The 18,098-nt window shown below is 45.3% G+C and overlaps 1 protein-coding gene across 12 annotated transcripts in view; it reads left to right on the top strand.

Annotated features, from left to right (window-relative positions):
• The window catches only part of tle3a (TLE family member 3, transcriptional corepressor a), an 84,043-nt gene that overhangs the window by 26,571 nt on the left and 39,374 nt on the right, over window positions 1-18,098 (top strand). For 3 of the 12 annotated variants that reach the window (XM_059639321.1, XM_048562727.2, XM_048562725.2), the window contains exons 5-8: window positions 633-695; window positions 2,975-3,079; window positions 14,999-15,028; window positions 17,337-17,538. In XM_059639321.1, the coding sequence (XP_059495304.1) occupies window positions 633-695; window positions 2,975-3,079; window positions 14,999-15,028; window positions 17,337-17,538 (400 nt within the window). The remainder of the gene's footprint in view (window positions 1-632; window positions 696-2,974; window positions 3,080-14,998; window positions 15,029-17,336; window positions 17,539-18,098) is intronic. The other 9 variants (XM_048562732.2, XM_048562731.2, XM_048562733.2 and 6 more) reach the window with 6 other exon arrangements.

The raw sequence follows: 18,098 nt of genomic DNA, 5'->3' as shown, positions 1-18,098 counted from the left end.
CAAATGGTCAGACACATGCTGAAAGATACACTCTGTGATAAACTTTGAAGTCCCATGTGGTAGTTGTCAGAAGTTTTAAACCCCAGGTGGGCAATGACCTGGCATCTGGGACTGATTTAAGTCTCTAGCTCAGAATTAGAGTCTAAGCTTTCAAACTCACTTAATTGATTCCGGAAATGTTTTAAAAGAATTTTAAAACTAGTTTTAACTCCTAGACGGGTGTAAAACTGACCCTTCTTATTCTGACACCCTTCTCCCAATAATGATTCACTGACTAACATCACCTCCCTCAGTTTTCTCTCTCTCTCTCTCTCTCTCTCTCTCTCTCTCTCTCTCTCTCTCTCTCTCTCTCTCTCTCTCTCTCTCTTTCTCTCTCTCTGCTGTAAAAAAGGGGCATAATTTTATGCCACAAGTTTCTCATGGAGACTGGCACCTGCTTGGCCATTTCTTGTTGGATACAATAGTATTGTGATATTGGTACAATAAATAATAATTAGCCCATTAATGGGGTTATCTCTCCCTCCCTCCGTTTTTGCTTTGCATCATTATCTGACACTGTGTTTCTGCAAAAAGATTTGTTTCAAATACTAACCAAAGTTTTTTTGTTGTTGTTTATTTTCTCTCCTGCTCAGACTGAAATTGCCAAAAGGCTAAACACGATCTTGGCACAAATCATGCCCTTTCTATCACAAGAGGTAAGTGGTCCTGCTTGATCCTCTAGCTACTAGCCGTTTAATGCTTTGTGTGAGAGTGTAGAAGGTGAAATGTAACCTGTTTGCGTTCTCCAAGTGGCCCATGAGAGAAATCCTTCCTGCCTGTTTTGTTCAAACACCATCCCTTTAATATTTCCCGTACTGACCACCTTATTCTGCCATTGCTGCCTACTCTGTGAAAGACTGTTCTGAGCTGGAGTATTCCAAGTCCCAGGACTCGTGTGGTCTGAATGGGTAATGTTTTTTTAACCCACTTAAGTAATGTAGTCTCACTGGAGGAATGATGTGGGCCTCTCTCAGCCAATGTTCCAACTGTAAAGGCACGAGTAAACCTAAACCCTGGCTGTGAACGAGCTGCGGTTGAAATCTGAGGATGCCTCTGGTGTGTCAATGAGAAACGATCCAACCCAGGGTTCCTGCCATTCTCTTATCCCAGTCCCTGCTGTTCCAGACAGATTGGCCAAGGACTTGGACTTGGACTTGGTTCTGATGGCATACCCAGTTTAACAGCCCATCCGTACTTTTTCTTTATTCATTCATGGGATGTGGGCGGCACTGTCCAGGCAGCATTTATTGCCCATCCCTAATTGCCCAGAGGGCAGTCAAGAGTCAACCACATTACTGTGGGTCTGGAGTCCCATGCAGGCCAGACCAGGTAAGGATGGTAGTTTGCTTCCCTAAAGGACATTAGTGAACCAGATGGGTTCTTCTGACAATCAACAGTGGATTCATGGTCATCATTTGACTCTTAATTCCAGATAGTTATTGAATTCACATTCCACCATCTGCCTATACTGTTACAATGCCCACTCCACTTAGCAATGGGAATGGATCATTCAGTTCCTTGAGTCAGTTTTGACCTCCTTCCATCCTGATGGATCACGCCTCACTTTCGTTTGCATACCATATCCCACGCTACTGATATCCTGGCCATACGAAGGTCAGTCTGTTTCGGTCTACATTTACACACGGAGTAACTAATTCCAAGTTGCCTTATTTTTTTCTGGGTTTTAAATGGAGGCTTTGGTTGACCTTCCATGATTGGCAGTTCAGGACCTTTATTCTCTGGACCACTCCCACCTGATTCCTGACCGAGGTTTGTACATTTCTGATTTGGTGGTGTCCCTATTGATTCCTCAACACATTCCGACTCCAGTGTTGGGAGATGAGCACAGAGGGCAGTCAGTCCCATGTGAGATTTCCAACGTCCCAAACCGCTCCCACCTCCGCAGTATGGGCAGCATTGCTGAGAGAACCTGAATGGTACATGGTCTGCATTTCCCAGACTGTAGGCAGGCGCAGGCTATTCTGAACTGGTAGCTACAACCTTAAAGTTGATGAAAGACCCTGTACTGTACTGTGTGAGTATGTGTGTGTGTGGTAGTTTGGAGGGGATGGAGTCTCCAATAATTGATACTCCCTGATATCCCTGGATTGGAGTGGAAACTGGATGATGTAGTGAAATGAATAGTCAACGAGGCTGGAGGGGAGTGAAACTTACCGATTTACAACAAAGTCTCTCAGTTAAAGCAGGATTGTTTCCCAGTGAAAGTGCAGTCAATGGAGGATAGCTGTATGATGTAAACATGTAAAATCAACCCCAGTCATATCTGTCAATGCAATCTTTAGGCATGATGGAGTAGAGAAATTTCTCTTACATCTCTGTTTGATCAGGATTTGAGATGAGCAGCCCTACAGAGCAGGAAATGGCCATTCTGTCCATCAAGAGCATCCCACCCAGACCTACCACCCCTACAACACTGCATTTCTCATGGCTAACCCACCCAGCTTGCAAATCTTTGGGACGAAAGTGGAGCACCCAGAGCAAGCCCACGCAGACAAAGGGAGAATGTGCAAACTCTATGCAGACAGTTGCCCGAGGGTGGAATTGAACCTGGGTCCCTGGCGCTGTGAGGCAGCAGCGTTAACTGCTGAGCCACGGTACAGCACGGTGGGCTAGGCTGTTCTGAATCAGCCTAGCCCATCTCATGCTGGGTGTCCGATCAGTCTAAGCTGAATCGAATTAGCGTTTGCCATACAGTGACGGTTCAGTGCCTGCTGCTGGTCAACATTTTTATTTTGAAAAAGGGGTTTCTCCTTGTTTGTCCCATAGCTGTTAGAAAGTTTTTTTTTTTTTGAAGCTGCACGTTAATTCTCGGGCCATTTTTGAACGTGTTTCTTCTCTCCACACTGCCCCCTTCCCCCCCCCCCCCCCCCCCCCATTCCCACCCTACTCCCCGATTTCCCCCTCAATCTCACAGCATCAGCAGCAAGTTGCACAAGCTGTCGAACGTGCCAAGCAGGTGACTATGACGGAACTAAATTCGATCATCGGGGTACGTGGAGTTCCCAATCTGCCTCTGACAGTGTGTACACCCTCTTTATTATTACTTGACAGTATTGAAGAGTAAACTATACAGTTGGCCTTTTGAAAGGACGGTGGTGCTTTAATAATCCTTAACAAAGACGATCTTTAATGAATCAACAAAAATCAAAAACTGTTTGCCAGAGGTAAATGTTGGCACAGCAAGTCTGCACAACCATAAACTTAAACCTACTGCTAAATTCATTAATTGTCCAATTAAAAACCTCCCTATCATTGAAAGTCCCTACTTAAAGGAATGGACAGGTTAGATGGAGAGATGTTTCCCCTGCTTGTGGTGTTAAGAGCCAAAGGGCACAAGTAGGACTAAGAGAAATTGTTTTCATTCACTTGTGATTGTTGGAATTCTGTACCCCAGAGGGCTGTGGAAACTCAGTTTTTTGGTCCATTTTAAAGTACACGTTGATAGATTTTTGAAGGCCGCAAATGTAATGGAATGTGGAGATAGTGTAGGGGACTAAAGCATTAAGTATGCCCCCAGTCAGCCATTTCAATGGGCTGAATGGCCTACTCCTGCTTCTTTGTTACAAAAAGCCCCCTGTTCTTCCAGCTGCCCCTGCAACTCTCCTCCTCGCTGTCTCTGTCCAGTACACAACATCAGTCAGATTTTTTTTTGTGAATACGTTTTGACAAAACCTGGTTAATTTGTACAAAGTTTCTTTTGAGACATTTGGTGCAAATCTTTGCCTAATACTGGGCAGTATTTTGTAGATTGGCATTTATAAACAAAATGCATTCAGTAGTGGGTTAGAGATCAGAGGCAGTTCTGCTAGCCTGTGGCTTTTGGGGAACTCTCACAGTGATGCTTAAAGCAGCCAGGTCTGAAAAATGTATCCAGACAACCTCGAACAGAGTGACTCGAATTCCAAGGGACAACTAGGCTTGGGCATTAGCCTCTCAAGTTGCTGCCAACTCCCAAGTACATAAAAATCCAAGACATTGTTTCGTAAATGAGGAGGACACTTTGACTATAGACCAAAGTGATAAATGCCACTATTGTGGCCCCAACACACTGCAATAACTTTGGGGAACGTCCCTTTTCTTGGGTGAATAGCAGGTCGTAGCACTTGTCTTGTGTTCAGTATGTAGTTGAGAGACATGCTCGTAGTTTTGACACCATATTGCAGTGTATGACCTAAGGGTGTATAAGCCTCGTACTCTATATTACCTCTAACCAATTGGAGTATAACATACCAGCAGTATCAGACCTGTACTGGCAACTTTGCTATGACTGTTCAATCTAATTCGAGACCAGGCAGATCTGTCTGACGATGTGATATCTGTGTCGATAGGAGAGCTATCCTAAATGCCTGTTTCAATACCATGTTACTTCCAGTTAGAATTTAGAATTCCTACACTGTGGAAACAGGCCCTTTGGCCCAACAAGTCCACACCAAACCTCAGTGCATCCCCTCCAGGCCCATCTCCGTACAACCCACCTCAGCTGCACATCCCTGAACACTACGGGCAATTTGGCATGGCCAATCCACCTAACCTGCACATCTTGGGACTGTGTGAGGAAACCGGAGCACCCGGAGGACAGAGACACGGGGACAATGTACAAACTCCACACAGACAGAAGCCCGAGGCTGGAATCAAACCCGGATCCCTGGTGCTGTGAGGCAGCAGTGCTAACACTGAGACACCATAAGTTAGTTCCTTATGTTGAAAGGGATAACATGAGCATCAGTTAAAGTGACCCACTGGAGGTAAAATTCAAATGATATTGAGGATTGATGGTTGTCTATAAAGAAAAGATTCCAATATTTTGGATGTGACAGTGTTTGTTATCCCTTGTGATATGAGGAGGTGTAGATAATGTGGTATTGAAAGATCCAAAAGGCATTTATTGCAGCTCACTAACATATACAAATAAATCATTCACGGGCACATCAGTGGCTGAGCTATTAAGCAATTTGGTTACAATGGAGCAGCATGCTTTCAGTAAAGGGTTGGAGTTACGATAGAGCCTCTTTCCTTTAAGCAGCCTTGGGCCGCACGTTCTGATAGAGAGCCATGATCATGTCCCTTTTTTAAAGGTGTATTGCCACGCTGTCTTTTAAAGGTATACCCGTTATCCTGACACCAGTGCTGGTAGCGACTGGAGGAGATCACTGCAGAATGTTAGAGAGACAGGAAGTTCCCTCTATGCTAGTCACTGACTGTATGAAATTAAACTGTGTGAGATAGCAGGGTTGCGATTCCATCTTTGACATTTAGCTGAACTCTAACAATTTGCAGAGACTGAAACTGCAGTGTTTCGGTTTGGGCAGCGGGGTTGGGGGAATTCGAATGTTAAAAACATTGCTTGGCAGCTCGAGCTTTGCCTCGAATCCCGTTCCATTTTCTGAAAACCTGGTCACCAGTCTGGTGCCTTCATTAAAGAGTTGCCGCTCACCCTCCTTTCAAGCTGTGACTGCACAATTGGCTCTGACAACGTTGTATTTTGATGCGAGTCGCTATAGAAATTAATTGGGTTAAATTAGTGTTTAGCACGTCTAATTAATGGTTTCGATGGTGTGTGACATTGCTGCAACTGGAGATATTTGACATGAAAGGACTCTGGTGCCTGTCGGTGAATTTGCTAGAGGGGGTGGAAAGGGGTTTAAAACAACATGATCTGCTAAGTGTTGGAGATGAGAGCAAGGGTGTAATCAGGAAGGAGAAGTCCATTGAAGTTGAGCAAAAGCCTCAGACACACCCTTTGTTTTAACCTTTCCTTCAGATGCATAACTTAATAAACTACCTTCAGACTCTCCACCCAATTGCTGAAGATAAATTGATATGGCCTCCTCCTTGGAGTGTTCTTGATGCTTGATAAAAGTTTTTCTCTTTTTTTCAGCAACGGCAAGATGTATAGGAGGCTTCAGAATAAAGAGGCCACAGTGTCATTAGCTGCCTCCTTTTTTTTGTGTGTGGGAGTTGAGAGGCCAGGAGGTGGGTCACAGCAGCTGGAGGCAGATATTGGAATTCAATTAAAGCAAATGAGTTAGGCCTGTGACCCCCATTTTTGAGGTAATTGCTTCCTTGAATCTGGCTGAATACAAGCAGCCAGCCATTCAATCAGCTAGCCTGTTGAACTGTCGCAATGGTGGAATTATGGGCGATCAGGGAGTACCGCTACTGTAGTTCTGTGCTTGTCGCCACGCACTCTCTCAAACACTGCTGCGTCATTCAGGCATGGAGTCTTTTTTAATTGTCTCTCCCAAAAGGACCAAGACTTTAGGGGGAGGGGTTGGAGAGAAGGAGCAGGGGATGTCGGGTAACAGGTCTCTGTCCCCTTTCCACTGCCCCCAACAAAAGGCCACTGGTGGTTTTTACATTAATGACCGGCCAATCCAGTTATTTTACTGCTTCGGATGTGCTTAGTACTGCCAATGACTGTATGAGCAGGATGATTGGGATGCCCCCTTGTTTAACTTTCCTCCTGTGAATTCTTGGATTGAAGCACATTTTGTTGTTAGAAACATAATCTTGCTTTTGTGATTTACTGCTTCTGACTAATATTCTTTCGCTTCCGATGATTAGTCTCCCCATAGTTGCGAGACGTGTCGGCTGCCCATCATCTTTGGGGAAAGAGGGGGAGCAAGGGTTTAATTTTGCTTCACAGCCTTCGCTTGTGAGTTTGAGTCAGAGTGTTACCTTCTGAAATCCCTTATCTCCACTCCTCTTCAACAGTTTATTTTGTCAGTATCTCCTCCTTCCTGATAAAGTATGTAAACAGCTTGGTCTTTGGAATAGTCTGCTCTAACTGTCTGTTCCTAGTTGTGATTAGTAAGTTATAACATAAACGATCCTCTCAGTCTTTGGCAGTGAAGATGGAAAATATTCAGAACTGGGAGGTTTTTATGTAGGCATTTATCATTTATGTAAGGCGTTGCTTTTTGAATGTAGTCTTTATTATTTAAAAAAAGCATTTTGTTGTGTGTGTGTGTGTGTGTGTTTGAAAAGCTCTGACCTATTTGTGTCTGGGTCAGTAATTTTGCATCTCTGTTCTACAAGGCCAGGCACTGCCTCCTGTCTCAGTGAGATGCTACTGTGTGAAGGATTGTCTTTTGTTTCTGGACCTTGTTAACAAATAAAGGCTCCTGGCTGATATGTAACACCAGTGCAGGCATAAACAGTCTGGACAAGTTGTCCTCAGTGTTTTACTTCCCCCCCTCAAATTTAATCTTCAACCAGCAAAATTCACAGCATAATTTTCCAGCAGAATAAACTGGCATGAATTTGCACTCTCTCATCATGGGTCACTTCACAACGATGCTCATTGATGCATGCTGACCTAACTGAGGCCCCAGTCAAAGGCTATGATTGTGTTTTTTCTCTCTCTCTGTTCCCCCGGTTACTGCAGGACCTTCACCTTCCTATACTTTGTCTCTGCCCATCCAAGGCGATCAGTTTGTTGTGTTAGCAAACCTCCTCTCCTTGTACCTTCCAGGGCCTGTGAGAACAGGCTAGTCAGTCCCTCGCACCTCTACTGCCTTTCAGTTCAGTTGTGGCTGATCTTAACTCCCCTCGTTTTGATTCCCCAACTCTTACCTTTTTTAAAAAAAATGTGTTCCTGTTCAGCAAATTCTGATGTACGTTTGAAATTTTCAGCAGACCCTGGCCTCGGCATCTCACGTTGGGGGTGGGACAAGATTTAATAACTTCCACAGCCTCCAAATGAAGACCTGTTTCCCGTTGTGGCCCTTGACTTTTAGCTTGACACTAAATCTCAAAGTTAGCTTGCTACCCAAACCAGAGCCAGTAGAATAGAGAGGGGCACACCATTGGCTCACTTATCAAAAAAGTAGGAATTCTGTTGCTGTTTTAATTTTCCACACTTCCTGTCTGAAACACTGCCTTCTGTTTAACCCTGTCAGCCTTTGCAGTTTTTGTTGAAACCATTCCAAAGTCTAGACAGAGTCCCCTCTGCATTTCAGTGATGTATAAAAGGCAGCTCCAAACTATGATAGTCACCCGATGTCAGCCCGAGTCTAAAACTGACTGACTGCTCCTGCCGAAGGTGACTCAATTTGTGTTCTGGTGGAGGTGAACATGTGGGATCAGGTACTACTCAGGGTGTTCCCCTCTCTTCAGAAGGTTGTGTATTATACTCTCAGCAAACAGACTAGCAGAGAAGTCCAGCCTGAAAGTCTCAGTGCTGCTGCTGCCCTGTTGGAGGAGCTGTGTTGGAGGCATTAAACAAAGATTCTTCTGTATGTGGATACATAAAAGATTTTGAGGCGCAATATCAAAGAAGAGCAAATGAATTTATCCCTGGTGTCCTGGCTAATAGTTACCCCTCGACTCTATTAAAAGAAAGCTGATTATCATCTTGCTGTGCACAGGTTCACTGAGGTTCTGACATTTTACAAAAACCTCACACTACTGCTTTGGAGTTCAGAAGAGGAATCAATACCAGACTCGAAACATTAACACTACTTCTCTCTCCTGAGATGCTGCCAGACCTGCTGAGTTTCTCCGGCAATTTGTTTTTGTTTAAGATTTCCAGCATCTGTAATTCTCTCTTATTTTAGAGGGTTTATTGTTTTTCTCCTAACATTGAAACACAGAGGGGTGGGGTGGGATGATCAGAGGTAGGCCATTCACCCAACTGAGTGTCCTCCACCATTCAATATGATCATGGCTGCTCATCCAACTTGGTTCCCCCTTCCACTTTCTCCTTACACCCTTTGATCTCTCTGGCCCTAAAAGCCATATCTAACTCCTTTGCGAAAACAGCCAATGTTTTAGCCTCCATTATGTTTTGTAGCAGAAGATCTCTCATTTGTTTGGGTTGTGGGGGAACAGCAGTGGGAATGGTTTGGGCAGACAGGGATCTGACAGTGATATTCAGTTTTATGTGAATCCACTGGCCATTGAAAAGTTCATATTTGAAGATTGAATGTTCATTTGCCTGTCCTCCCCAAACCAACCTCCCTTCGTGCCAGCAGCAGGAGGTATCCTGAGCTGGTTCCATGCTGTGGTTGTTTGAGGTGGTCATTTCTAGATGGCGCCCAGAGTGAGCTGGGTGCAGGATGAGTGTGTCCTGGGGGTTGACCCCTTTCCAATGAAGTAGTGAGGGGACTGTTGCAGCAGTGTCTACTACAAGATCCTACCTGAGCCTCCCCTGCCTTTGGTCACCTACCACCTCCACCCTTGTTTTCCACAGTCAATTGGAAAGTGAATGGAAACTGAAAGAACTGTGGACACTGTAAATTAGGGACAAAAACAAAGTTGCTGGAAAAGCTCAGCAGGTCTGGCAACGTCTGAAGGAAGAACAGAGTTAACACTTCGGGTCCGGTGACCCTTCCTTCAGAACTGGTGAAAGTGAATGGACCCTGCCTGGATGGAGTTTGACTTGGATGGAGTTTTGTTTTAATCAGAAGACTGAAAATTATAAAGTGCCTTTGGAGATTTCATTTTCCACCTCCCCAACCCAACCAAACTCCAGCAGCTTTTAATTTCTGGAGGGCGGGTAGTCCAGGCTATGGTTGATTCTCTGTAATCAGACGTTTCTGTAACCAGTTTGCCGTCCTCATACAGAGCATCAAAATTCGGATAAACATAACCAAAACTAAAAGCACTGTAGCTGCTGGAAGTCAGAAACAAAAACTGAAATTGCTGGGAGAAAACGAGGTGGGTCTGGCCACATCTGTGGCGAGAAGTCAGAGTTGATGACTGGTCCAGTGACCATTCTTCAGAATGTTATCTCTGCTTTCTCTCCACAGATGCTGCCAGGACCTGCTGAGTTTTCCCAGCAATTTCTGTTTGTGCGATCTAAACCTGGCTGCTGTCAGGGGCTTGCAGTGTGTTTCTGATCCGAGTGGCTGTTGGGGAGGGTAGGGGTTAAAACAAAATGCTGTCTCCTTTTTTCAAAAAGTGAGAGTTAAAGAGGCTGGTGAGAGAGATTCAGAGGCTGAGAACTGCCAGCAAACCTCAGGCAAAAGGAAGTGCAGACGTTGCAATCTGTGTGTTGGACAATGAACAAATGCAGCAATGTGTGACCAAGGCGCTGCTCCAGACCTGAGTGCTGCCTCTTTCCATGCTGTTTGATTCTACAGACACAGACCCTTCGGTCCAACCTGTCCATGCTGACCAAACTAAACTAGTCTTACCTGCCTGCACTTGGCCCATATCTTTCCAAACCTTTTCTATTCATGTACCTCTCCAAATGTCTATTAAATATTAAAGTGTACCTGCTTTAAAGTTTTTTGGCCAAGATCTGTAGCTCTAAAATGTACCTTTCATTTTGACACACAACCACTAGCCACAGTAACTTTAAAGGGTCAATGCTGAGGAAACCATTGCTTACCATTGAATTTTTGAGAAGTGGTACATTAGAGTAATTGATCTCCTGTAATGACTTTTCCTTTCACACTGTTTGTGTTTTGAATTGTAGTAATTTTTGTTGATACCACCACAGTACAGGGTGGCTCGGTGGTAGTGCACTTGCCTCTGAATCAGGAGGCCCGAGTTCAAGTCGCTCCAGAGGTATGTCATGACATCTCTGCATGAGTTGATTTAGAAAATTATCTAATATCACCACAGTCTTTTACCAAAAAAAATCCCTTTGCTCCTCCCACACCTCTGCTCCCACCAGTGCCTTGTGGTTATGATGACTGCATCTTCCAGACCCAACAGGAGAATGTAACAGATGGCAGCTGGCATAGGCCGTTCGGCCCTGCTCCAACATTCAACAGGATCATGGTTGACCTTCCACCTCCATTGCACTCCCCCTCATCGACCCCCTACACGTTCCCATAAAATGATTTTAGCAATCCGTTGATTCCTGCCTGGAAGATACTCAACAATGGGGCACTCTCTGGGGTAGCACTTTTTCTTTTCGAGAATTTCAATTGAAGAAAAGTTCTCATTTTGGATCAGCTATGCTGACCTCTTGTTCAGTGCCTGTGAACCCATGTTTGACAGTCCCTGGTGGCAGTAAGATCTGCCGCATCTACTTATCAAGTTGCTTTGATAAGTTTGTATAGCTGAGGGGTAAGACCACAGCAGATTCAAGCTGCCTACCACTTGCCTCTAATCTTGATCTCCTTACCCATGAAAGGAGATACTTGCCATGAGATGGAGTTGAATGAAGGTCTGTTAGCTGGCTTCCTGGGATGAGCAGAGTCGGCTGGTACCCTTGAGTTTTAAAAGATGTGATGTGATCTGAAAGAAACCGATCCTCATGGAGGGAGCGACAGGGTGTGGGCTGAGAAGTTGCTTCCGTCTATCCTGGACATCCTGGAGTTAGGGTGGGAGATTGCAGTCTCCAGATAAGAGGGTGCTCCTTTTGGGAGTGGAGTCGTCACTGAGGATTGGGAATCTTTGGAATCCTCTTGGAGGATGACAGCTGCTCTGTCTTTGAGTAGGTTGTAGAATGAGATTGATGGATTGGATTGAGAGAAATGAGGGAGTGAGCGAGAAAGTGGGGCTGATTTTGAAAGTCATGATGTTGAATTGTGGACCCAAGCTGATGGGGATGAATAGCTTGCATCTTCCCGTTAACATCCAACTGCGGGAAGGAGCAATGAGAGCAGCACAACACTGTTTGAACATGCTGCATTGACTGAGACCGGTTAGAAGGGCTGGTCTGATTGTATAGGCTGTTGGCTGTGGGAGAAGAGAACACCAGTTTTTAAAGATCATTCACAAACGCACCAGAGTTGGAGAAGAGAAGTGCTTTAGCCACGGTGTGTTGGCGAAGCCTGGAATGTGCACCCTGAAAGGATGGTGGAAGCTGACATGAGAGTGACTTCTCAAATGGAATTAGGGCACAACCTTAGGGCGAAGAGAAGACCTACTAGATTGGAGATAAGAAGAAACTTCTTCAGCCAGAGAGTGACGAATCTATGGAATCCACTGCCACAGAAGGCTGTGGAGGCCAGGTCATTGAGTACATTTAAGACTGAAGATAGACAGGTTCTTGATGGTCTATCATCAAGAGTTACAGGGAGAAAGCGGGAGAATGGGGCTGAGGAACTTATCAGCCGTGATTGAATGGCAGAGCAGACTAAATGGGCCGAATGGCCTAATTTCTGCCCGTACGTCTTATGGATAGATACTGTTACAGGACTGTGGGAGATGAATTAAAGAGCTGACATAGGGCAGAATGGCCTCAGTTTAATGGATGGTAGGATTGTCAGATTTGTCTCAAGTGAGAACAGCCCTCCACACAATGTGGTTTTATTTATTGCTGGAATGTGGGTATTGTTGGCTAGCTTGCCATCTCTCACCCATTCTTAGTGCATGTGCAATATGTGATGGTGAGCTGCTTCCCTGAGCAGTTACAATTTTGACCCATTGCCAGCGAAGGAACGGTGAGAATCTTTCCAAATCAGGATGGCAAATGTGTGAGTGAACATCATGTTGGTGTTCCTGTCATTTCTGCCTCCTCCACCCCAGCCTGATTGTTTCAACTTTTTTTTACATAAGCAGCTTCCAATCTCAGTTGCTGAAGCCAAGCTCACTGGCTTCTTCTCCTCCCTAAATGCTTGCTAGCTTGCAACGCACGCCCCCCCCCCCCCCCCCCCCGCCCCGGCCCTGGGAAGTGAGGTTAATATCGAACCCCAGCCGTGTTGCTTTTTGTGGTCAAACAAACTGACCGAGGAGTCAACAGCAAAGTCCACCTCTCATTCACAAACTGTGTGGTATGCACTGCCATTTAGTAAGTCAATTGTAGCTTCTAACCTCTAAACAAACCAAGCACATGATAGCTCTCTCACTAATGGGTTGCCATCTGAATGTTTGATTACACTAGAAAATTAGTGCCAAAGTTCAGCTGACACACAGACCAGGTTTTGGAGGAGTATTTGCTCCATCTCCATGTCCCATGCTCTCGGGTCACTTGTTGGTTGCTGTTACATGTTCGGTGTGGGGGGCGGCGGGGGTGGTTTCTAATTCCCCTGGTGTCAGCAGCCCCTACTGCTGTAACTGGCTAAATGTGAGTTTGTGCAGTGAGCATTTCCTAGCTAATCAACTTTGGGGTTCCTCGAAGCGTCTGTAGACTGGCGCTCTCTCTGTCTGTGTGTGTGTGTGTGTGTGTGTGTGTGCACATTTTCAAACAGACCCATGATCCGGAGCAGATTGAACTCCTGAGAATGATACATAGTTTCCTGTCTTTCTCCTTGGACCATTGCCCCACTCCCTTCCCCCTCCCCCTCTCCCTCTCCCTCTCCTCTTTGTTGGTCAGCTACCCCCCACCCTTGGCAAAAGAGAGCTGTGACTCCCTCCCAAAGACAGAGTCCCTGAATTGAACAGTTAGTGTTTAAATGGTTTGTTTTAGTTTGGGGGTGGTGGGCTGATTTTCGATCTGGGTCTATTATTTACCAATGCTGTGGTTTATACATTTTGACCATTTCTGATTTATGGAGTCGGCTGGTGCAAATTCACCAGCGTGAGCATTTTCACAGTGAATTCTCTCAATCTGTGATTTAAGATTCTGCTTTTAAAGTATAAATACAGTATCTAGAACTCTCACAGTGCGGAAGCAGGCCATTTGTCCCATCGGGTCCAGGCTGGCTCTCTGAAGAGCATCTCACCCAGACCTACCCACCCCCCCGCCCTATCCCTGTAACCCTACATCCAGCGATCTAGATAAATGTCCTAAAGTTCAAATCCCACTGTTTCTTGAGGTACCTGAATTTGATCTGATTTATGATTGTCACATGTACCTGGGTACAGTGAAAAGTTTTGTTTTGCATGCAGTACAGGCAGGCGAAACCGTACAAAGTGCATTAGGGTAGTAGAACAGAGTGAGGAATACAGTGTTACAGCTGCAGAGAAGGCGCACAAAGAGCGAGATCAACATTAAGCTTAAATTTGAGACGTCTAAGTCTAATAACAGCGAGGAAGATGCTGTTCTTGAATTTGTAGGAATGTGTGTTTCATCCACTGCTTGACAGAAGAGGTTGGACAAGATTGCAGACTAGGTGGGAGGGCTCTTTGATGTTGGCTACCTGTTTGAGGCAGTGAGTAGTAAAGATGGAGTCAGTAGATGGGAGTTTGGCTTGTGTGGGCTGGGCTGATCTGCCCTCAGTGAGAACAGCAGCTAGCATAGTCCTGGTTTCAGGCAGACCCAATGGTGCTAGCGTGAGGGAATGCCTCACTGGCGGGGCACTGGGATACTTTAATGTGTGGCCCTATGCATAGTGTGGTTTCAAGCAGGTGATCAATGCTAGGTTATTATGAAACTATAAGAGTGGAGCTTGCAGGATCTCTCCCTTCGAAACTGCTTAAGAGGAAAAGTTGGATGTGTATTCACAGGAGTTTAGAGAAGTGGACCTTCTGCAAGTGCACAAGGTCCTGAGGGAGCTGAAGGGACTAGAGGCTGGAGTTTGAACTTTTGGGATCTTCCTCTTAACACAGAGGTGAAAGGAATAGTTTTATTTTTGAAGGCCATGGGTCTTTATAACTGTATTCCCAGAGAGTACTGTAGATCTAGATGCAGGGATTTTAAGATGGAGGTAGATAGCATCTTCATTAGCAGAGGGCTACGGAGTGCCAGAGATGGCCAGGAATGTGGGGTTGAGACCACCACCTGATCAGCCCTGATTTCTTTTCAATGGCTGAGTGGCCTACATCTCGTTCCTATGATAGTACGTGTGCTGGAGGTGGAAGGAAGACTCTTTCTTTGGAAGGAGGTGGAATGATGACGGGAATGGAATGAGGGGTTGGTGTGATATCTTGTCTTTTGCAGCCTCACCTTGATCTATGTTACACCACATCCTGTGAAACTGCTCATTCTCCTTCAGATGAAAAGATCAAACTGAGTGTCGGCTTTTGCATGAAGTCATTTTTGTTTTAAGGGCTTGTTGTGTTTTTGGTTTTAAGAAGTGGGGTCGCTGGGATGCAAACATTGGGAATTGAGTCTTTATAATTTAACATCTAAAATCTATTTTTTTTCATTTCCCAGCAGCACCATGCTATCTACCCTCCTCTCACGGTTAGTCCCTCCCAGTGGAACTGTTTATATCTCTCTTTTTTTTTTCTGTTAATGTGCCTCAAACATGCTCCCATTGTAACTTCTGCTTCTGTGCCAGTTGTGTGTGCACACAGACCTAGCTGCTTCTGCTGGTGTTGTAGTGACCTTAATGCTAACTGGCAGCGCGCCTGAGCTTTTATGGGAACTGTGCTGGCATCAGCTGCTATCCCTAACCTCCTTCCCATTGCTTCCTTGGGCCACATTTAATTGCGTGTTTCACTCTGCTCAGCAGGGAGTACAGAACAGGACCATCCCCAGCTCTGATTCTGCCTCGGGCACCTATAATCAGCTTCTGCCCTCCGTCCAGGCAGGGCTGGGTACCAGGGCTCAACAAGTGTCCAAACGGCAACTGTGGTTGGAGGGTCCTGGGGATTGGCCAGTGAAGCAGAGAAATAGCTGGAGTGCAAGCTTTCAGGCACCTGAGCTACTGAGTCCTCAATATCAGGTCAGACCGTGAGGATAGAAGTGTGTAGGGCTAGGGGGATAGAGCCAGAGAGCACAGAAACAGACATGTTGGTACTACAGTCCATCCTGACTATGTTCCCAAACCAAACTATTCCCACCTGGCTGCGTTTGGCGCATATTCCTCCAAATATTTCCCATCCATGTATGTATCCAAATGCCTTTTAAACACTGTAACTGTACCTGGATCCACCACTTCCTCAATAAGTTCATTCCACACTCAAACCACTCTTAATAAGAAGAAAAGTTGTCCTGTTTTGAAATTTTTTTTCCTCTCACCTTAAAAATATGCTCCCTAGTTTTGAACTCCCCTACCTTTAAGGAAAAGACCTTTGTCATTCACCTTATCTATGTCCTTCATGATTTTATAAAACTTTATCAGATCACCCTTCAACCTCCTCTGCTCCAGTGAAGAATGTCCCAGCCGAATTTCATAACTCTCACCCTCCGTTCCCAGCAATGGCCTGGTAAATCTTAGTAATTGGGTATGTCTCATGACAAAGCTGCCACAGGTGTGTTGGATCGAATGGCCTCCTCCTGTGCTCTATCACTTTGATTTTTTTTTCCCCAAAAGAAAGTACAATGTGGTCAGAATGAGATCCTCTGGTTCACCTCCCCCCTTCTGTACAGTTCAGATGCCAGCTGCCTCCATGCACAGTCGCCCTATTCCGTAGAATGTTCCCTGTTTGTAATGAATTGTATGTTGATCATCAGTGGAATGGGGGGAAAAAAAGCATGAAGATAAAGAGCAACTCCCCCAAGATGAGAGGACACTGACATCTTTACTTTCTGAATGTCTGTGTTATGAATGCCTTGATTTGTTCAAAGCCAGCCATGGGGTTTCAATTGAAAGTTCTGCCAAGGATGAGAATGATAATCGTAGAGCCACAACCGCTATAAAGCTTGCCCTTGAGCTGAAAGTAATGTGGACTAATAATGCTTGTGTTGACCGGAGCTGTGTCCTGCTGGATGCTATATGTGGCTGTTTGTACTGATGGTATCTGTTTTGGGTGATTTTCCTTGTTTTTTGCTGCACTGTTTTCTGGACTATTTGTTTTTGTTTGTGTGCACATGTATACACTGTAAATAAAGTTTGACATAGTAAATCTCTGTGATATGGCAATGTTGGTACCTCTGCACTTGGGGAAAGAGCCATTCGTTAACGAACACTACATGGGTTCATGCTGATTTACCAGATTTTGGCTGGGGAGTGGCGTGGGGTTGGTATTCATGGGGTGCTGCCCTGTGCAGCTAGACAGTGGGGAAGACCTCAGTACATCAGTGTATGTCAGACCAGCTCCTCCTGTATCCTAAGGCCATTGCTGTCCATAAGATAGCTGCTGCCACTGGTGGTCAAGACAATTAGCCGCCCCCACCCGGCCTTGTATCTCGTGAGTAAGACACTGAAGAGTAACGGAGCTCCATTTGGATGATACCCTAACACTTGGAGGGAGAGGGGGTTTTAAATGAAAAGCTAAAGCTCCGTTGTTGTCTGGCTGAAGTATTTTTGTTGTTTTTGTACAAGTTGGGGCTAAATTAACCATTTTGTTTCTAGAATTTTCTCGCTCCTCTTTAGCAGGAAGCTCTTTTTTTTTGTAAATTTTTGTTTCTGTTTTATTCAAAAAATGTTACTCATGAGATTTTTCCATTTTTTCCCTCTGTCCCTCTCTCCGTCCCTGTCTGCCCCTCTCTCTGCTCTCGCTCTCTGCTCTCGCTCTCGCTCTGTCACTTTCCTCAATTGTCCTCACTGCTCTTCTCCATCTCTGTTTCCTTCCAACACATTCTGCCCTTACTTTGTCGTCAGCAGCAGCAGCTCCAGGCCCAGCATCTCTCCCACACCCACCCGCCCGCCGTCCAAATGCCACCCCATCCTTCCAGCCTGCAGCCACCAGGGATTCCCCCAGTTACTGGCAGCACCTCGGGGCTCCTGGCACTTTCCAGCGCTCTGGGAAGCCAGGCTCACCTGTCAGTGAAGGATGAGAAGAACCACCACGAGTTGGATCACAGAGGTGAGGATTGAGCGGGTTCTCGATGGTCAATTTTTCTTTTCTTTTAAAGGTGAAGGGGCCTTACTGGATGGAAACATCCCATTGGAGAACTGAGTCAGTGGTGTTTGAGCCCCATCTTAGAGTTGGCCATTCTCTTTGGGCGAAGACCCCTCCCCACTATGTGTGACTGACCACCTTGGGCTCTGTTTCTTGCCATTCCCAGCATGCTTTAAATTTCAACAGGAAAAGCATGCAACAGGATTTAAAGAGGGTAAATTGACAGGGTTGCAGAGTATAGGATGGGAAATGAAACTAATTGTGTTTTTTGCTCTAAAGAGCTGACCAACACAAAGCACAATGTGCTATAAAATCACAATTATAACCTTGAAATACAAGTCGTGACAAAGGGAACCATCTAATACTTTCACAGATCAGCCACAATCTTATTGAAGATCAAGGGGCTGAATAGTCTACTTCAGCTCCTGTTGCTTTTGTAGTCATAGGCATTTCTACATATTTTCAGTTCCCTCTTGGGATGGAGGTACTGTGGAAAAACAGGTATTTATTGCCCATTCGTTGTT

The sequence above is a fragment of the Stegostoma tigrinum genome, chromosome 33, assembly GCF_030684315.1.
Source record: "Stegostoma tigrinum isolate sSteTig4 chromosome 33, sSteTig4.hap1, whole genome shotgun sequence".
NCBI classification, from domain to species: domain Eukaryota; kingdom Metazoa; phylum Chordata; class Chondrichthyes; order Orectolobiformes; family Stegostomatidae; genus Stegostoma; species Stegostoma tigrinum.
The sequence above is the reverse complement of the archived record's forward strand: the minus strand, read 5'-3'. Positions and strand labels throughout refer to the sequence as shown.